Genomic DNA, 19,264 nt, shown 5'->3' on the forward strand with positions numbered 1-19,264 from the left:
CCGCCTCCACTCTCCCCCTCTCTCTCTCCAAAGGACACACGACCACCAAATGCCTAGTCACAAAGTGGTACTCGTTGTATCGCCCGTCCGAGTGATGATGATGATTGTGTATATCTTTGACTGTGGGGAGCGGTGGCGCAGCGGTTAGCGCTACGAACCCGACGACCCGAGTTCGATTCCCGCTCACGGCCACCAACACCACCAGTGACCATTATCTGAACCGGTCCTGGGCCTCCCCTAGATCGACTCGGCCTCAAATGAGCACCGGATGCGGTGTGTAATCAACATCGCTAGTACTGGGGAGACAAAGGCGGCCGAGCGTGGTGCTGGCCACCCACCCCCTCTGTGTGTGCCACAGAGCCGGTAGCATTCGTATGTGCTGCTAGCTAACGACACTTGCCCCGTCTTTGTTATTTGTATTAAAGTTTACGTAAGCGTGAGTCTCGTAACAAATAATAAATAAAAACGGCGAATTTATAACATTCATGTGATGTTCCTGCACTGGTATACTGTAATTCGATACAATTGTTGCCTCAATAATTGATTTTGTTTTCAATTGTGGTGACTAGCGGCCTCTAGTGGCTGGCGGGGTTACTACGACGCGAAACCGTTAAGGGCACAAAATATTAATTTTAAGAATCTTTTTAATTAATCGATTAAGCGCCGACTACAGCACAGAACATAATCCAGTTATACATCTTAATATCAGCATTGCGTGGTCTAACATCGACATTTATTTTTAATTACCCACCACGATACGTTAATTCAACCATTAACTTGAGATGTTTTGTTGTCCACTGTGCAAATTATATGCGAATTACAGCACGTTCCATCACTCTACAAACGAGTCGGTAAAAACAAGACGTGTAGAAATCACCAATCGTGGAATCCGTTGTTTTATGCATGTTCATCATGCTAGTTACCGCAATGTGTTTTAAACGTTATTTGTCTTACAGTGAAGATTACAGAATGTGCATATATAGACAACCTCGTGACCACACGAGTCGTGCCGTAAATACGGCCCACAACGAATATTAACGCGTCCCTATCCGCAACTAATCGGGTATTGGAGTGGGAATATTTTACACTTGGCGGCACGGTGATAATAACACTGGGTCACACACACAAAAACGTGTTCCTAGGTAGTAAGTGTTATTTCCTAATTGCTTATGCCTCAAAGTACAGAAAACGGCTATTAGTCGCCACAAACTTTGCTTTTGTGACCAGGACAGTGATATTTTGAAATTTACCTATTTTTAATTAGAAAACGTGTGCGTTTGTGTCTTTCGTTCACATAAAGTTCAGGTCACAAAAGCAAAGTTTGTGGGGAATAATAGCCATTTTCTATACTTTGTAGGCATAAGCAATGAGAAAATAACAGTACCCAGGAACAAAAATTGTGTTACATAGTGTAATTAATATACAGGGTGTTTAAAATACATGGACCCAATTTAAAAGCAGTATAGTTCACGATGGCAACATGTGACAATTACACAAAAGTTACAAACGGTTTAATGAGTTATCAAGTTTTACTAACCATTTTATAAATGCGCTATGTGCCCTCCACCTGCTGTACGGACAACATCGAGACGATAGTTGAATTCGTCCCAAACGCCCTTTGACATTGGCGGATAAATGCCAAAACGCCGTTGAAACGCACGCTGCACCGCAATTACGGATTCAGTCTTGCTGAACTGCAGAACGCACAACGCCTTGTGTTGCGGGGTCACCGTCTTGCGAATGACTGAGGCTAGGGGCTGTTTGTGCGCTGGGAAAGGCATCTCGCGGGCATCATTTGAAACTCAATGCCCCGCTCTTTCAAGTGGTAAGAGTTTCATTCATGAGCTGTTCGTGGTTGCAGAGATAAAGCGATTTCAAATCGGGTCCATATTTTTGAAACACCCTCTATAGCGCGTGATTCAGTAAGTCCTCACTTGCAAGGGCCACTTTACATTCTGTCGACACGGACGGTTCCTTTCCAAGTTATTGTTGGATAAATAAAATGTAAGTTCGTAAGTTAGACCGGGTGAGAACTCAAGGAGTCCAGGATGAGTCTCATGTTTGTAAGAGCAGAGAAACCTGGCTAACCAAAATGGCAAAGGGAAAACCACTCTAAAATGTTGTTCCCTTTTGATTTTCGGTGTTGATATCGCCACCTGGCAGGCACACATGGCATTGCAGCGCATCGGATGTTTGCAATTGCAATACAAAAGCCGTTGCACACTAAGTCCCCGGGTTTGCGGAATACCCGACTTACGGAAATTCGACTTTACGGAAACGCTCTCGTTAAAATGTAATTTCACTGTGCGGAAAATGTTGCGTTCGCTACGTAAGCGCAAATAGTGCAGCGCGATGAGGTTGCGGAATAATACCGGCATCACCGAACCCGAGTTTCACAAATGTAAATGTTTGTAGCGTTACATAATTCTTTACCTTTTGTAGCATTACGTAATTGTTTGTTTTCTACGCTTAGAACTATCTTTTTTTTACCATGTTTAAATTGCTAGTTTTCTTCATTTTAGTTTATTTCATGATTTATTTACTGTATTTACATTATTTCACACAATTACACTTCGATTGATTATGGTCCCAGCCAACAGCGATCAGAGAAGTCTAGGCCTAGCATGCACGGTAAACAAACATGCGGAAGGGACTACTTTCTGTTAACAATTAATATTAAAATGTTTCGTGGTATTCATAAGCAATTGGATACGGTATATGTTCCAATAGTTTAATTATGGGTAGTGTTAGGATAGATTTTCGACGAAATTAAAGAATCATAGGAAGTGCAGCGTGTATTCACAGCGATACGATACGGGTAGCGATAGAGAACGGAGAGAACACCAAATAGTAAATCAGGTAGTGGAGGCACAGCTATTCCGGGCTATGGGATTTTATCGTTGATTTTGTGGGAAATTGTTCAGCTTCTGACATACGGAAAATTCGAGTTACGGAGCGTTCTCCGGAACCTAACCCTTCTGTAACCCGGAGACTGCCTGTATATCTAAATCAGCTCAAGCCTCCCCGTAAATCAAGTGACTTTGTGTGTGGCTACCCCCACTCTGAATCCCTCCACTCTGCCTGTCTCGCGTAGACTCGCCACTCCGTGCAGCTCGCTACTAAATTCCCGTTTAAATGGGTCAAGTTCCGTGTCCATTATCTGGCCTTACTATTGAAGCGTTAAGCTTAGCTTTTGAATGAATTTAAAGTTAAATTAGCTATTTTTAATCGTTGTCAATGAAACACTGAAAAAGCATCTATTCACACGACTGTTACGATGGATCACCTGCATACAAGTGTAAAAATTGAGGTTAAAATTTAAGTAAAGCGAATTGACATAAAATTTTAATGTCGACATTTAGTCCATGATACTATGGGCCCACTGCACCTTTAAGATATTTTTCAACTAACCTTTAATTTGCTCAGGTGAGAGGTCATCTCAATGAATAAAATCTGCACATGTTTTACTCATCAGCAACCATCAGGCAAGATAGAACGATTCATCTCATTTCAAAACCACGTTTATTCATGATCAGAGGTCGGTCGATCACATGGCATCAATCGCTGGTGGGCCAATTGCGGCCTGCCGTGAGATCGGAGTGAAATTGGTGTTCCCTGCAAGACCTAGAATCACTGGCTAACCCTCACGACAGCAGCTACCCCATCCACACTGCACGCACGCTGATCTTTGCGCCCCTTCCCTGTACAGAAATAGGCTTTTGTAAAGGCCATGACACGCTCAGGTATTTACTCGGTAGAAATTGTCACCAACGATACATTCCCACCCATGCCGTCTTGGTACGGTATTTGCATAGAGCAGGGTGGGGGATGGTTGCCAAACTTCCTGAACCTACCTATGAGTATGAGCCACAAACCAAAATCTTCATATGGCCGAGGGTGATAAAGTCACGTGGGTTGGTTACGGGGGCCGGTTCGATCACGATGGTTGGCTGCGGAGTTTTGAATTGAGAAATCTGTGGGAGCCCCCCACCCCCCTGGGAGTACTAATGTCTGGCTCCATTGGCAGAGGTGAGTGCAGATCATTCCTGTTTCAAATAAATGTACTGTATGATTAAATGGAAATACAATTGGCTATGTCTCTCTTTGAAGTCAGTGGGAGGCCCACTTTGTTCATGAGCCACGGGTTGTTCACCCCTGGCATAGAGATTTCTGTCTAGCCATTGAAAACATCGTGTGTCTGATGAACAACTATTGGTCTACATACAACCCTGGGTAGTCATGTGACATGTTTCAGTGATCTGAATAGAAGTTGTTATCAGATTTGACCACTAGCGGGCAAGCAGCTATTTTTTCTATTTAACCAGATATAACTCTTTTTCAGAAGCGACCTAGCCACAAATGATAGCTCAACGAAGTGGCTTATTAGGTAGAAATGTATAGCAGCCAAATACTCTTAAACACATATTGATTCTAAATGTGGAAGGAAAAACCAGAGGACCCGGAGAAAAATCCACGCAACCATGGGGAGAACATGCAAACTTGATCGAACCCACGACCTCCAGCATACCAGGCGAGGCAGTTAACATCTCGCCACGGCAGCTGTCATTTCTATCCAGATTTGTCCTGCTAAATGTAACACGGGTCAGATTGCGTGAGTGTGATGCCAATGTGTGTTGTACACCCTCCACACAACAAAGACGAATATATTGTAAGTTGTCATTTAATCAAACTTAGGAATTCGTATTGCATTGGCACACTTGCACATTAACAATCAATCGACTGTGCTTAAATGTAATCGTTACACGTGGATTCATCTTCGACACAGCAGTGTGCCAAAGCAATAAAAATGTGTTCACTTGACAACTTTATTCATGCCACTTTGTTGGGTGGAGGGGGGTGTACGACACACATTGGCATTGTACCGACGCGATCAAACCCACAAATAAATCGGTTACGAATCATGGTGCATCTAAATGTATTTACAGCAACCGCTTCCAACAACGATGCCCTGAACATTTCCCTCGTCTACATAAGTTCCTTTACAAGTTCACGAATACAAAGTTATCCTTAAACATGGACAGCGATACAACGGATCAACAATCATCATTGCAGTGGGTACACGCCGCCTACAAAGTACAAAACGCTGCCAAATAAAATGCATTGCATTGTTTTACTGCAGCCGGCAACGTCGATCACGCTTGTCGATGCCGTACATACACCGCAAGAATGAATGAACCAGACTGAGCATCTATTCACCTACTCTCACTTTTCACTTGTATCAACAACAAAGTCAAGCACCATGGGGGGGGGGGGTTACAAGCCCCCATCTGCTGGTGGAAACAGCCCAACAGCAGCTGCATACAGATATACAGACCTCTTGTCCATCCACCATTGGAAGAAGGCCTTCCCACGCCGTGCGGCACGTAGGCTTTATTTTACGTGATTATAATTCACCAAGCTGGTCCCTGCCAGTTGGTGAAGACGTTGGGACATAGTATTGTACAACAATGGGATTTGTTGCATTTCCCTCCGATAACCCACAGTGTCGTCCCACAAACAGCAGCTGCGCATAGGCAAACTTTGTTCGTTCATTTCAAATTCATACTGACAGCTTTGGATATATGCAAATGATGAGCTGAAAACATTACAGATTCCTGCTGTGCAGTTATCACGTTGGTACTATATTAGTCTACCGGGTGCATTTCAGATTGCACCGCATGTCGTCCAGCATGACGTCCGACGTTTCACTACGTGCTGGAAGCTTCTTCAGAAAATGAAGAAATGGGAAGTGCCGAGGGTACGGGTTAAGACTCTTGAGGAGCTGAATTCAGTTCCTGAAAAAGCTTCCAGCACGTGCAGTGAAACGAAGGACATCGCGTGAAACGACGCATCGCACAGCCTGAAAATACATTGGAGGACCTGCAAGACACGTCCCACACACCACCTTTTACCGCCGCCTCTCCCTTTTTGCATCTCGAGATAAAACGGAAAGAAAAAAAACACGTGAGCATTTACTTTTGCGCGTTAACAAACAAAAGCAGCGGAGCACCACGCCGGCCACCAACGTTTTTGTTCATCTTTCACATTTCGTTCCAATGCATTTTTTGTCCTTGGCTTTCAGCTCGCCATGTCGGACCCTACCTATGTTTGTCATGTGCAGAGCATCGTGGGCGGCTGTGCCTCTAGTCCGCTCGCTCCCTCGTGTCCAGGGTCTATCGGGGTTAACAATTTAGAAAAATATTTCCACGCCCCGCACACCACGTCCATCATACCTCCCCCGTGATGGTTGTGGCTAACGGTCACACGTGACCCACTTCCAACCTCCGATTAGCACGGTTGGCTATGTACAGTGTGAAAGAAGTTCAACATACATACATACTCCTGTCTACCAGTGACCCCAAATATATTCGGTGAGAAATTAAGTCCCCTCTCCCCTCCACTACCCACATCACCCTCGATGCTGTTAGCTGGAAAAGCAAGGCCAAGGCAGGAGCGTAGATAGCGAGTGTGCAGGCAGTGCAGTTGCACCATGGCCCATAGGCCAGACGAGCCCAGGCACTGAACTATGAAGAGGGGGTACATTCCTTGCACGAGGGCCAATCTCAACCACGCTACGAAACTGGGTCCTCCGAGCCCAACATTTAGGCAATTCAATGGTCACCCACCAGCCAGCAAAACTTTTGCCGACAGAGCCACCTATGAATATTCATAATATTGTCTTAACAAAGAAAACCTCACTGCGTTTCAAGACTCCTTGTCCAGGAGGGTTCTGTCATTGGGATGATGCTTGGCCGATTCCACATAAAGGACGGTTTTGCTCCGTGTGGAAAGAAACCCGGGTAACCAGAGAAGGCCTATCATGCACAAAAGGTGATAATGCTCGCTCATAGGTCTGCACAGATGGGTTTATGAACCCACTGCACTTTCCACCTAGCCGGCGAGTGAGAGTTTTGTAAATCTGCATGCAATCCACCAACCCTCGTCTCGAAAACGCAGGCATGAGTCTCGGCAGTTCCGTCCTGCACGTCACACGCCCTTGAGAGCCCAATGGGCCAGTCGCCTTCCCCACAGTGAGTGAGAGGTAGGGGGTGGGGTGGGGTGGGGTGGGATGGGGTGGAGGGTCCCTGTAAGGCAAGTCCCCTTCCCCACAGTGAGTGAGAGGTAGGGGGTGGGGTGGGGTGGAGGGTCCCTGTAAAATGTTTGCCTCCAGAGTCGGGGAGGGAGGGGCGCAGGGTCAGCTGCTGGAGTTCGGAGTGGGGGTCACAGGTTGCGGGAGCGGGCGCCGCAGGGACTGCTGCAGGTAGCGCATGTCATCCTTGAGGCGCAGGCGCAGCACGTGGTGCAGCAGCTGCTGCCGCTGCTCCTCCACGAGGCCTATCCTCTCCAGCTTGCGCTCCGTCAGCTGCAGCAGCACCACACCTGCCCTCGGCACAGACAAAGGGGACCGGCTATGGCTGAGTGGGGGGCACACCTCCGTGGCCGAGAGAGGTCCGTTTGATTGACTCGTGATAATCGCCCGTGTCAGATTCGAGCACCTGCTTGGCTAAAACCTCCTCCCCGCGCTGCTCCGAGCAGGATAGTACCGTGTAGACAAGACAGGCGCTGCGTAGACACCCAATCACGGCAATTTACAATCATGTTCATTAAAAAAAGTTAAAGGTACATCGCGGTAATTAGACTAAAACTCGGGCTTTATTTCAGCCCATTGAGGGAAGCAGATCTGGTACAATGATGACCACAGGCCAAGACTTAATTATTGCCCATGCTACTGTTAGTGGAAGGACCTTCGCAAGAGGGAGTTCTAGAGAACCCCTCCAGAGGCTATTTGCGAACTCATTCACACTGGCCAGACCCCTTGAAAGAAGAGGTGGGAGGACCCGCACTTAATCCTCCCGATCACCAACCAAAGAGCAGCATGGTCAACAAAACTGTTGCGAGCAACGCTGCGGTAAAGTTGCACGATTAAACTTTCAAAGAGCTGAGGGAGGGAGGGAGGGAGAGAGTTTCCTGGGACAGCCGAGACGTACCCGTCACGTCGTGCATCTTGAACCGCTCGGCGTAGATCTTGTGCGTGCGTGGGAACAACTTGGCGAGCCACTGGCACACGTCCTGCACCGACCACTGGGCCACGGACCGCGCCCTCCTGCCCGGTTGAGTCGCCGCACCCTGGGTGGCATTGGACTCCTGTGGGCGCATGGAGAGTGCCGCTGGGTGAGAACACGTTGGGACGAAGGGGGCGTGGGAGACGCGGGATGCCGCCTCCGCCACGAAGACCGGCAGGCCTGTAGGGCTACGTGAGGTCGGCAGGGGTTATGAAGATTGTTACCTCAGCTGGGCGGAACTGGGTTCATGGAACAGATGCGTGTGTGAACTCGTGCTCTTCATCGGTAACCGGTTCAACCGGTAACCGCTTTCTCTTTTGAGAGTCAAGAGACCAGTAATCGATTCCAGCTGCCTTCGATTCTCAGTGAAAACTGCCCCACCGGGAGATGGAATCGAACCGGTGACCTCTAGGGTTGCCACCACTGCGGCAGCTCCCTTCGGTTCTCAGTTGAAAGAGGGGGAACTGTGAGGTTTGTTGCAAGACATTTCTGTTTTGTGCAACAAACAGATAAACATTTTTTCTCTTTAGCTGTAGATTTCACGCAGTTAGCGGTTATATGGCAATGCAATTTTAAGAAACCTCGGGTGAACGCGCTGGCCACAGGACCACCTCGCACTCTTGCCAATCCGGCCGATTTAATTCGGGCTTCCCAATTTTAAATTGGCAAATCCCTCTTAACCACATACCGAGTTTCGAAGCCAATCGCACACCGCTTGGAAATATTGATGAATTTCACTAGTTTTTTTTACGCAGTTTACGCGTTGTTAATCAGCATGCGTTCAAATGCTTTAAAGGGTGGGAGACTGTCGATTAGATTGCTAATGTTGTCAATTTTGCCACCTGCTGGCATTGATCAATCCCTCGGACTACGGCAAGTCAACCGTGGCTCTTAGGCACAATACCATTCCTCGCCGCGATCACACCCCAGCGATTCAATGAATTATAACAATTTGGGTTTACGATTAACTTCTGCAATTCTTTTTTTGTTGGCCGTGTGTGTGTGTGTATGCATGTGTGTATTTATCTCATGGGGAGTGGCAGTGGAGTGGTTAATGCACTGCACTACAAACCCAGCAATTTGAGTTTGATTCCTGCTCACGACCGATAATAGTGGTGAATATTTTAACTGGTCCTGGGCCTCTCCGAGGTTAACTCAGCCTTAAATGAGTACCTGGTGTGGCGTTTAAACATCAGTACGGCGGAGACAAAGCCAGGTGGGCATGGTATTGTCCACCCACCCCCTTGTGTGTAATAGCACTTGCCCCAAAAGTTTGCTAAAGGCTATATGGGGGATCTCTGTCTTTGTAATTTTCTCTCTGCGTCTATGTCCATACATGTATGTACACCCATCGCTCACGTGGCACGCTTGCTCCAGGCTGCTCTGCCCTTCCTTGGCGCCGTGAGGATGAGGAGGAGGAAGAGAGGGCGAGGGCTCCACGCTCCCCGCTCCCTCCTCATCGCCCCCCAGCTCCAGCCGCACGTCGTCAGGGCCCAGGGCTCCCGCCTGCTCGTCCCACCACTTTGCAGCCGCCTCCTCGTCCTCCTCCTCGTCCTGACCAGCAGCCACCAGGGACCCAAACACCGGCTCCAGCTGGACTCCTGCCAGCGGAGGCCCAGCGTGAGATGAAGTTACAACTTCATAATGTGCAAAAAAAACACTCTGTTCCATAGATTCAGAGGCGTGGGAAGCCACAGATGAATCGGCAAGACGGGGATGACCGCTGACGAGCTGTGATTAAGCGGCGCGGAAGGATGTAGCGCCTACAGATGCGAGGTGGGCAAAGCTCGGAGTGATGGCACAAGACGGTGACAAGGGCCACAGGATGGACCGAGTAACTTGGCCATGGGCCTGGCGGTCATGCGGCATAGCAGTCGCGCATTTGCCACTTGTTGCACAAGTCCACGGTTCAAAACCAGCGGCCGCCCTGATTATTACTGCGGGCGTATTTACTGGAGTAGTCCTGCGTGCCGTCCGCTTCGCTCACTGTTGACGCTCAAAAAAATCCCCCTGATGTGGTGGGGCAGTGGGGTGGGGGGGGGGTGCCCCATTTCCCTTCTTTCTCTCCCATTTGCGTGGTTCCCTCGCGCCGGAATGGATGACTCCGTTGTTGTTTTTGTAACACCGGAAACTTTTCGGCGTGGTACGCCGGGCTTGCATTTTGTTGTTAAAAATAATCCCAACCCCCGACGTCGTTCGCAAGAGTAGGCCCATTGTGTGCTGGCGTCAGGTTCCAAACCTTGCCAGATAAAAAAAAAATGTCAACAGCAAATTGCTCAACAATATGGAGTACAGTAAATGGCAATCATCGCCCTCCGCCTGCAAAAACTTGGCAGGACCCTCCTGAAAACAAGTCAAGAGACTCGGCGAGGCTTTCCTGGGTTGGGAAACCATAGTAATAATACGAATAACAGAAAAATCCAGGAAAAAACAGCAAAATCTTCCATAAAAAAACACCGTATATCAACAAAGATGGCCCATTGCCCCAAACATCGCCCTTTAAATACTTGATATCTTTAAAGGTCAGTGTGTCATTGATGAATGTGTCGAGTTTTTTTATGTTGTTTTTTTTTGCAAACATTGGGCGCTTAGGTGATCATTTCAGACGCCCCCCCCCCCTCCACTGCGCGCTCCAAATCTCCAATTTTCAAGCAATTCCCCACTCGTCCACTCGCGGCATCGCCTCGGCTCATTCCCACGCCCATCCGCTTCGCCGCTTCTCCGTGTGCTCGGCGTTCGTCGTCAGATATTTGGTTCGTCAGTCACTTCGTTGTTTCACACAAGACGCGTCGGCATCCCCAATTCAATTCTGCCACCCGTGGACCCCACCACCACGTTTTACTGATGAGTCTTGAGTAATAAATTAAGCAATCAATAACATGGGAATGATACGCTGAATGACCAGGCAATCGGTTACTCATCGTAAGCAGCAGCAGCAGCCATGATCAATCCACTGCTGGATAAAGGCCTCCGCAAGCCGTTGCTATCACTCTGTAATCCCACCAATCACCCGCACACGTGAACCAACCAAGCCGGGCGGTGGCTCTGTTGCACGTGGCTGCCTGTAATCCAACACTGTGGAGACAGCAGCGAGGGGTTGGTGGATGACCCCCCCAATGCTCTGAAACTCCCATCCCGTGGGCGTCGAGGAGCCGCCATCCATCGCCTGACCCGCCGGTCAAAGGCGGTACAGTAATACGTACAAATCGCAATCTGTCTGTCCCATCCGTACGGGGATATAGTGTTGCCCCCTCGCACGAGTGGGTATTCTCCAGGTGCTCGGATTTCCTCCCACATGCATAAAGAAAACGTCTTAATATAAAACGCCAATGTTGCAAGACCCTACCTGGGAAAGTGATGTTATTAGAATTACGTCCAACATAAAAACATTTTTAAAAACGTGAAAACAATCCATTCTCACACGTGGGATTGCGAGCATGAGAATCTTGTGTTGGTTTGGTTGTGTTTTTTCTGAAACGGGCGATGGGGCCGATATCCGCATTGTCGCAAGTGTCAAGAGAAGTTCGCTTTGGCGAGGTTTCTATTCATCCAATTGCCCGGTCACGTCGTCGCCAATGTCAGACAGAGCTGGCTTCTTCCAACTCCCCTCGAGCCAGAGAAGATTGGCTTGAGGCGGTTGAGTGACCCTACGGGTCACCACCACCACCACCTACGACCTTCAGCAACGCGTGTTCAGCGCCGGTCATGCAGCGTTTTTGAGGCGAGCGTTTGTGGATCGCGCAGAAAAGTATGAAAGTTCCCAAGCCACGCTTCAGATGCGAGGTGGATATAAAATGCCGAGTGGGTTTGTGAACCCATCTGTGGAGACCTTTCAGTTATTTTCCCTCGTATACTGCCACGTGAGTTTTCTCCACGTGCAGTGCGCTTTGGTTTCCTCCCACATGCAGAGAAAATTCCATGCAATAATTTATTTACCGAGTTTCATGCCTCGTGTTCAACACCTTAGAATGGCCGATTGATCGCTGAACAAAATACACGGAGTTGTGTGCCGTGCAAAGTGACTCGGTCGTCCCTTGACGAATTACCCTCTCGGTGTCAACGGCGCCTCATCTGGTTTACATTCAGGATCTGCTTGTGTTCTTGTCTTCAGTGCAGGCAGGCAGGCATAGTGTGTCTCACACACAATGGCTGCGCAGCGCCCTTAAGTACTGAACCGGTTAATTATTCTCACCCTCGTGGTGTTTTTTCCTTAGCCGGGTGACGGCGGTGGCTACGCTGCTGCACGTGGCGCGTAGCCCAGCGTTGTGGAGGCAGCAGCGAGGGTTGGTAGATCGCCACGCAGATATGGCTTTCCAGGATAAACCATCATCATCAGCAGGTGTCAACTGCACATTTCGTCATTTGTCGTTACCACTTTCCTCTGTCTTGTGCCAGTACGCTCAAGTAGTGCACACATCTTTTTCTGGCACCAACCTCTTTTCTCGTCAAGCCATTCTCTGCTGGGTCTTCCTACCAGGATAAGTAAGTCATTATCATGAACGATGTTATCTCGTGTAAGTTACGTCAAAGGTTTCGTCGCTGTCAAGGGCTACGCACGCTTAACCCCAACTCTAACCCTCGCCCGGCGGGTGGCTCAAGGAAGCGCCGCGTACAGGTGGCGGTGGCCACACCGCCCACGCACATCCTGTGCGATACTGGGGCACGGACGCCCGGACCCAGACTCTTTGCCGTGAATCATTCACACGGTCCGTGGAGCAGATGTGGCCTCGAGTTAACGGCACGCAGCGGTGCCACAGACCGAGCTGGCTGAAGTTCGCGTTGAGCATAAATGTCAAAAGTCAACGTTGAAACGCAGTAACTTTTTTTTTTTTCAAAAGCTCACCAGATTCCTCAATGACACTTTGGGGAAGCCTCAAAAGGAAAAACATATACATGTTATATGTATGTTTTATATATATAATAATAGAGATGATGTTTTTGCCAATAGCTGTTCGTCACGTTCACGGCCACTGCCAGAAACACGCTATTGACGGATGTGTTGAGTTTCTATTTTAATGGACATCTGTGAAAATGAGCTTCATAGCTCATCGGACTCCTCCAGTTTGAATAAATATTACGATGATTCTGAGTAGCTTGTTGTTATCCGTGCTTGTGCGAACCAATGTCGCCGCAGCGGGCGCCAAGTAATTTAGTTTCAGCGTCTTCAAGACGATTCTGAGCCTGGAGCTGCGGGTTGAAGGGCCGCGTGCAGATGTTCATCCCCAGTTTTGATTCCCTCAAGGCAACGCAGACCGGAGCATTGTCATCGGATAAAATACAACACCTTCCATTCCTCCACGTTGAGTCGAAAAATACTTCAGTCTTCTTGGTTCTTTCGTTAAAGTCACGTCGAAGGGAAATAATAAAATAATAAAAATACAATCAAATTCTCACGACGTTTCGGCCACAACACAAGCAGCCGTCTTCAGGTGAAGAACAGAGCTGTCTGAAAGACAGCGCGCCAATGAACACTGCTAAGCGTGGCAGCGTATTTAAGCTGGGTGGGAGGAGAAGAGCGCCTTGACAAAGGAGTTTACATATCAACAGAATAATTTAGCATTGAATAAGCTGTGTTAATGTGAGAGAATTAGCAGGATGTTAAAGTCAGAAATTAGCATGTAAACTGGGAGATTAGCATGATGCTAATGTGAGGCATTAGCATGGAACTGGTCACGGAAGTGGCTATGTTAAAGTCAGAGTTTACATAAATCGAAAAATGCTTCAGTCTCTCTACGGCACCCTTTTTGCCAGTATCAAGACGATATGGCAATCGGTTTCGAGGGCAATGCACACATTACACTGGTCAACACAAAAAAAAATTCTGGCCTGGACTTTTGCAGCTGTTTTAGACTAATTTCAGGGTGCTGATTCCAAATTTGATCTCAGATCTGCTCTATCACATCTCATTCTATGCTATCGGCATACCCCATTTTCATTGATTTTACCCAAAATTAACCCAACTCGTAGCTTTGGCCACGAGGGGGGGGCGAGGCACCCCCTGCCCCCACGCTCGTTACGCTACTGCCCCCCCCCACCCTTTATCAGCACGGTGAATTACAACGAAACATCCGAGTTGAGATACAATGACCTACAAATAGCAGGCAGGTTATTTTAGTGCGGGGTGCTGGTAAGTCCCTACCGATATCTCTGTGGCACACTGCAGGTTGGTTCAGCATGAGTCTCCACCTCCTCAGCAATTACCAGGTCAATGCATTCTGTAACATTGTTCAACATTGAAGAGAGTCATCCCTTGACCACACCCAGGCACAGATCAGTCTCCCATTGTTTACGTACGAGATGTAAATTCCTCCGTTACAGCCGTGAACATGTGTTGAACTGAAAATGTAAAAGAAACGATGTTAAATAGTGTAGGAGCCAGAGGACATATCTGTCACCCATCCAAAGGTAAAAAGTAAGTGGCTCTGACTCCCAACCACGCAGCTTTACCCTGGCCTGGCAACCACCATGAAGGTCCTTAACGTAATGGTAGTGAGCAGAGGGCCAGGGACACTGAAAACACAAAGAGTAACCCAAAGCCATGGTATCCATAGGCCTTGACCACGTGCATACAGCAGAGATGTTAGTCTGACTGAAATTCCACACAGCTCTGCTATAGTAGACAGACAGAGAACACATTCCTGCGGAGGGAGCTGGTAGGAACGTTGGGTTGCTCGGTCAATGGCCAGGGTCAACGGCGGCGTGGTGTATTCCGCAAATATGGCCGACTGTGAGGGCGGGCACAATCCGGCGTGAGTAGGTTAAACGTTGAGTTTTATAAGGGCACCACGGGGTGACCAGCCCCTCCCCACCCAGCCCCACCCCTCCTACCCCCCACCCAGCCCCACCCTCCCCACCCAGCCCCTCCCCTCCCCACCCTCCCCACCCTCCCCTCTCCACCCAGCCCCACCCCTCCCATTTTTGGATGCACGACGGACGGACACAATAATCCCCTGTGGGCTGGTGGAACCAGGTGGTTCCTACCAGTAATATGGAATCTGTACAGGACTTCCCTGCCCTGATACCACATTGGGGCTCTGTACGCTTCTCAGCAGACTTAGCAGGGCGATGTTGAATAATTATTGCCAGGACCTTTCCCAGCACACAGAGAGATATGTCCTCGGTAGTTGCAGTATTTGGCTGCTATAAATGTCCACGTGATAAGCCACTTCGTTGAGCTATCATTTGTGACCGGGTAGCTTCTGAAAAAGAGCTACATAGCTCAGTGGGCCTTACTTGGTGAAATAAAAAATAGTTTCGTTTTTTAAGTAGTTTAGTTTTTAGATGAGTTGTTGCAGTGGTTCCACTTCTTGAAAAGGGGGATCCCCCCCACCCCACCACGCATTCTACCAATACAGAGTGGGGAACTTCCTCCATGTTTTGACGCCCCACAGACCAAGCAGGGAGGTGAAGCCTACTTTGCCCCGTGATGTTAGGGGCCGTCCATAAATGACGTGACGCGATTTTGGACGATATTTGACCCCCCCCCCCCCCCTTGTCACACGGCGTCAGAAAAAGTCAGACCTCCCCCTCAAATATGACGTCACAAAGCTCTGCCCCCCCCCCCAAAACCATATTTCCATTTTGAAAATAAAACATGCTTCAAATCGCTTTAAACTATTGTCATTGTAGTGCGTATTTAATGTGGCGCTGCACTCTGATGTTGTAGGAGTGTTGTTATAACAATTAATGTTGTTATAACAATTCTATATTTATTTAAAGTTGCGCATTTTGATGTGACGTCACATTTCCCAACCCCCCCCCCCCCTCGTCACACATCGTCACAAATGTCTGACCCCCCCCCCCAGGTGAGTGACGTCATTTATGGATGGCCCCTTATCTGTGTTGGATGGCCCCTTATCTGTGTTGGATGTTTCTACCCTTTTCCAAAAACCTTTAGATGCTCTGCAACGGTGCAAACAAGTTCGGTTCGCCATTTCGTTTCCTTTCACGGTGGCAACTGCTGTGACGCTGCAAGTGGCTTTATTGATGGAAAATCCTCAAGTCCAACTTGTGATCATCACAGGATGCCGAGGCGTTTCCCTTCTCCTCAGAGACCCGCAACAACCACTCAATTCTTGCAGTGCAGGATGGCTCTCTGAACTCACACACACACACGTGTACACACTCACATACAGACACGTACACTAAGGGTTGTATGCACATACCAACCCACGCACTAACACACACACACAAAGACAAAGATCCACCGTATAGCCTTAACAGACTGTTGGGGCAAGTGCTGTTAGTGAGTGCCTATGAAGGACACACAGCCACCATATACACAACTACCATATACACATGTACTCTGTGTGTGAACACACAGACGTGTACACACTCACAAAGACGCAGACTGTTGGGGCAAGTGCTGTTAGCGAGCACCTATGAAGGCCGGCACGGCACACGAGGGGGTGGGTGGCCAGCACCACCGCCGGCCGCCTTTGTCTCCCTCGTGGCGATGTTTACACACTGTACAAGGTACTCATTTGAGGATAAGTCGACCCTTTGGGAGGCACCCCAGGACCGGTTCAGATAATCATCACTGGTGTTCTTGGTGACCGTGCGCCGGAATCAAACTCGCTACCCTACCGCTCCCCACTCTACTGTGTGTGCGCACACACACACACGTGTTCACACTCACCAACACGTAAAGACACTAAGGATGTACGTGCATACCAAATACAAAGATCCCCCTATAGCCTGAGCAGACTGTTGGGGCAAGGTCTGTTAGCGAGTGCCTATGAAGGCCGCCACGGCACACGAGGGGGGTGAGTGGCCAGCACGACCCCCGGCCGCCTTTGTCTCCCGACAAGCGAAAAAAAAACCCGACAAGCACTCACGTACACACACGTACCTTCACACAACCCGGGAGCTTCTGCGCGAAACACACGCCACTGCTGAGCTGCTCCTGTGCCAGGCTAGGTTCCCCGTGCTCCGCCACACTCGACTTGCTCTAAATCTGCTTTCTGGGGCGTGAACGTTCACCGACCACGACTTCCCGCTGTGCGCGAGCATTTCCTCGTGCGCACGTGTGTACCCACTTGCGCGCGTACGTAAGTGGGTGCGCTTTCAGAATCGGTGCTGGGTCGCCCCTATAGGTCGACTCGGCCTTAAATGAGTACCCTCGTGCGGTGCGTAACTGTAAACATCGGCACTGGGGAGACAAATGCGGCCGGGCGTGATGCTGTTTACTTCATTGATTGATTCTTCCGCCCATGTTGTTGACTGCTTCATCCCATGCACACTGTTCAAGCACCACCGCCACCACACTGCAGATCACAACAATACACTCGCTTGCTCACTCACGCATACACACGCACCACACCCACTCATCATCCACCCTTTCATACACTCCCGCACCCATCCATTGTGTCACACACTCGCCCCACTCGTTCACCACTCCTCAGGTCACAACAACACACCTCCGATTCGCACGGTTGGCTAAGTACGGTGCGAAAGAAGTTATACGTACATTTGTTCACTCATCCATTCACACACTCGCCCACTCACTCGCTACCTCGCTTCTCTTTCTGACCCCCCCCCCCCCCAAGCTCTTTAGTGATAACCTCGCTCAATTCAACGAGCGTGATACACTCGTATCTATTACAAAGTTCATAATGCCGCTTGTAACTGACCCCTTCATGATTTGGGCCCTTTAGAACTGGGCTGAGCAACTGTGTAACAAAGATCCTCCACATCGCCTTCACAGATTGTTGGGGCGAGCGCTGTGAGCAAGCAACCTGCGGATGCAGGCACGCCAGGCCTCCCCTTTGCCTCCCCAATTGCAGTGTTGACTCCGCGACTTTGCCCTCCTCACCTTGCATGGCGCTCCCGGCTCCGTACTTCGCTCATCCCCGCGTTACCCGGAGCCCATGGAGGACGAGGAGGAGGTGACGGAGCGAGGAGGGAGCGAGGGAGGGTCTCCTCTTGAAGTTGCCCAGGAGCGCAAGGCAGCAGAGAGTTTGGCTGGAGGGGAGGGAGAGACGGGTCCATGAACAGAACAAACAGCTACTCACAACACCCTCCAATCACTCACGCTAATTCACATACAAAGACAAACATCCCCCGTGTAGCCTTAACATACTTTTGGGGCAAGTGCTCTTAGCCAGCAGGCACCTATCAAGGCCGGCACGGCACACGAGGGGGTGGGTAGCCAGCGCCACGGACGGCCGCCTTTGTCTCCCTAGCGGCGATGGTTACACGCCGCACCAGCTACTGAAATATTTGAGGTTGAGTCGACGTAGGGGAGGGCCATGATCGTCACTGGTTTTCGTGGCCGTGAGCGGGAATCGAACTCGGTTCGCCGGTTCGTATCGCAGCGCGCCAACCGCTACACTACCGCTCCCCACTAGTCAATAACAACAACAACAACAACCGCCATTCGCCACTAAGTGGCGGTGACGTCACCACGACGCTTGTGCCAGGCCAAGTGCACCTTGAGGCCACGTGAAGTGTCGAACGCCCGCTGGCAGGAGGTCACGGGGCAGACCCAGCAGGTGCCACGGGTCGACTGACCGAGATGACCGAGATGACTGGCTGATGCACCACCTGTGCCCCCTATTGTACCAACTTGCTGTGCTTTAGCCACCCGGCGCTCCGCTCGTTGTTGTGAGCGTCGCTCCTCCGCACACGCACTGCAACACACAACGTGGACACTTTTTTGTCAGTCCACTGCTGGATGAGGTCCTCCCCACACCGTGCCGGCCGGGTGGAGGGGGGGGGGTGGCTTGACCATACTTCCCCACGCTGGTCAATACAGCTTTGTGAAGGCGGGTCGGAGCACATTCCAGGAGGTTTGCGGGGCAAAGTTCATCGCAATGGATTATGCTGACAACGCAGCCCCCGAGCAGCCTATAACAACTGTTAGGCATGGTAGTCATCACCAATCCAAGCACTGTTACCCAGGCTTCATACCACCCCTGTTCGGCTGCGGACATAATCCGATCTCGGGCGCTCTTTCCGAATGAATGAATGAATCAGTTACGCGCGTAGCAACAACCATAACAAGACGCGTGTATGAATCACACGCCTTTTCAACACACACACAGCAAGGGGTCGTATCCTCCAAGTCACGGCTCGGCAATATGGAAATTATCCTGAGCCATGGCTGGGACCATGGCTCGCTCAGAGCCGACTCGAGTTAAGCCTGGCTCATAGCCGATTCGAGTTAAGCCTGGCTCAGAGGTGGCTTACTTGAGCCATAG

The 19,264-nt window shown here is 49.6% G+C and overlaps 1 protein-coding gene across 2 annotated transcripts; it reads right to left on the reverse strand.

The window, feature by feature from the left end:
- Positions 1–703: 703 nt before the first annotated feature.
- Positions 704–18,679, reverse strand: LOC144931751 (uncharacterized). Of its 2 annotated transcripts, XM_078855999.1 has the most exons (5): positions 18,496–18,679; positions 17,878–18,026; positions 9,423–9,664; positions 7,989–8,145; positions 704–7,380 (listed from the first exon to the last, which is right to left on the reverse strand). In XM_078855999.1, exons 2-5 carry the CDS (start codon positions 17,882–17,884, stop codon positions 7,196–7,198), a joined length of 591 nt encoding a protein of 196 aa, XP_078712125.1. In that variant the 5' UTR covers positions 17,885–18,026; positions 18,496–18,679; the 3' UTR covers positions 704–7,195. The 2 variants fall into 2 exon arrangements, with proteins under 2 accessions (XP_078712125.1, XP_078712124.1); XM_078855998.1 differs by lacking the exon at positions 18,496–18,679 and having other exon boundaries at positions 17,878–18,071.
- Between the last annotated feature and the right edge of the window lie 585 nt (positions 18,680–19,264).

Source organism: Lampetra fluviatilis, chromosome 4, assembly GCF_964198595.1.
Source record: "Lampetra fluviatilis chromosome 4, kcLamFluv1.1, whole genome shotgun sequence".
Lineage (NCBI taxonomy): Eukaryota > Metazoa > Chordata > Hyperoartia > Petromyzontiformes > Petromyzontidae > Lampetra > Lampetra fluviatilis.

Bases quoted from the DNA above. Each gene is read 5' to 3' on its own strand.
- LOC144931751 (XM_078855999.1), bottom strand. The intron at 8,146-9,422 runs GTGAGCGATGGG...ATGCGCCCACAG, and splicing joins GCCTGGAGCAAGCGTGCCAC to GAGTCCAATGCCACCCAGGG. The intron at 7,381-7,988 runs GTACGTCTCGGC...TGCCGAGGGCAG, and splicing joins CAAGATGCACGACGTGACGG to GTGTGGTGCTGCTGCAGCTG.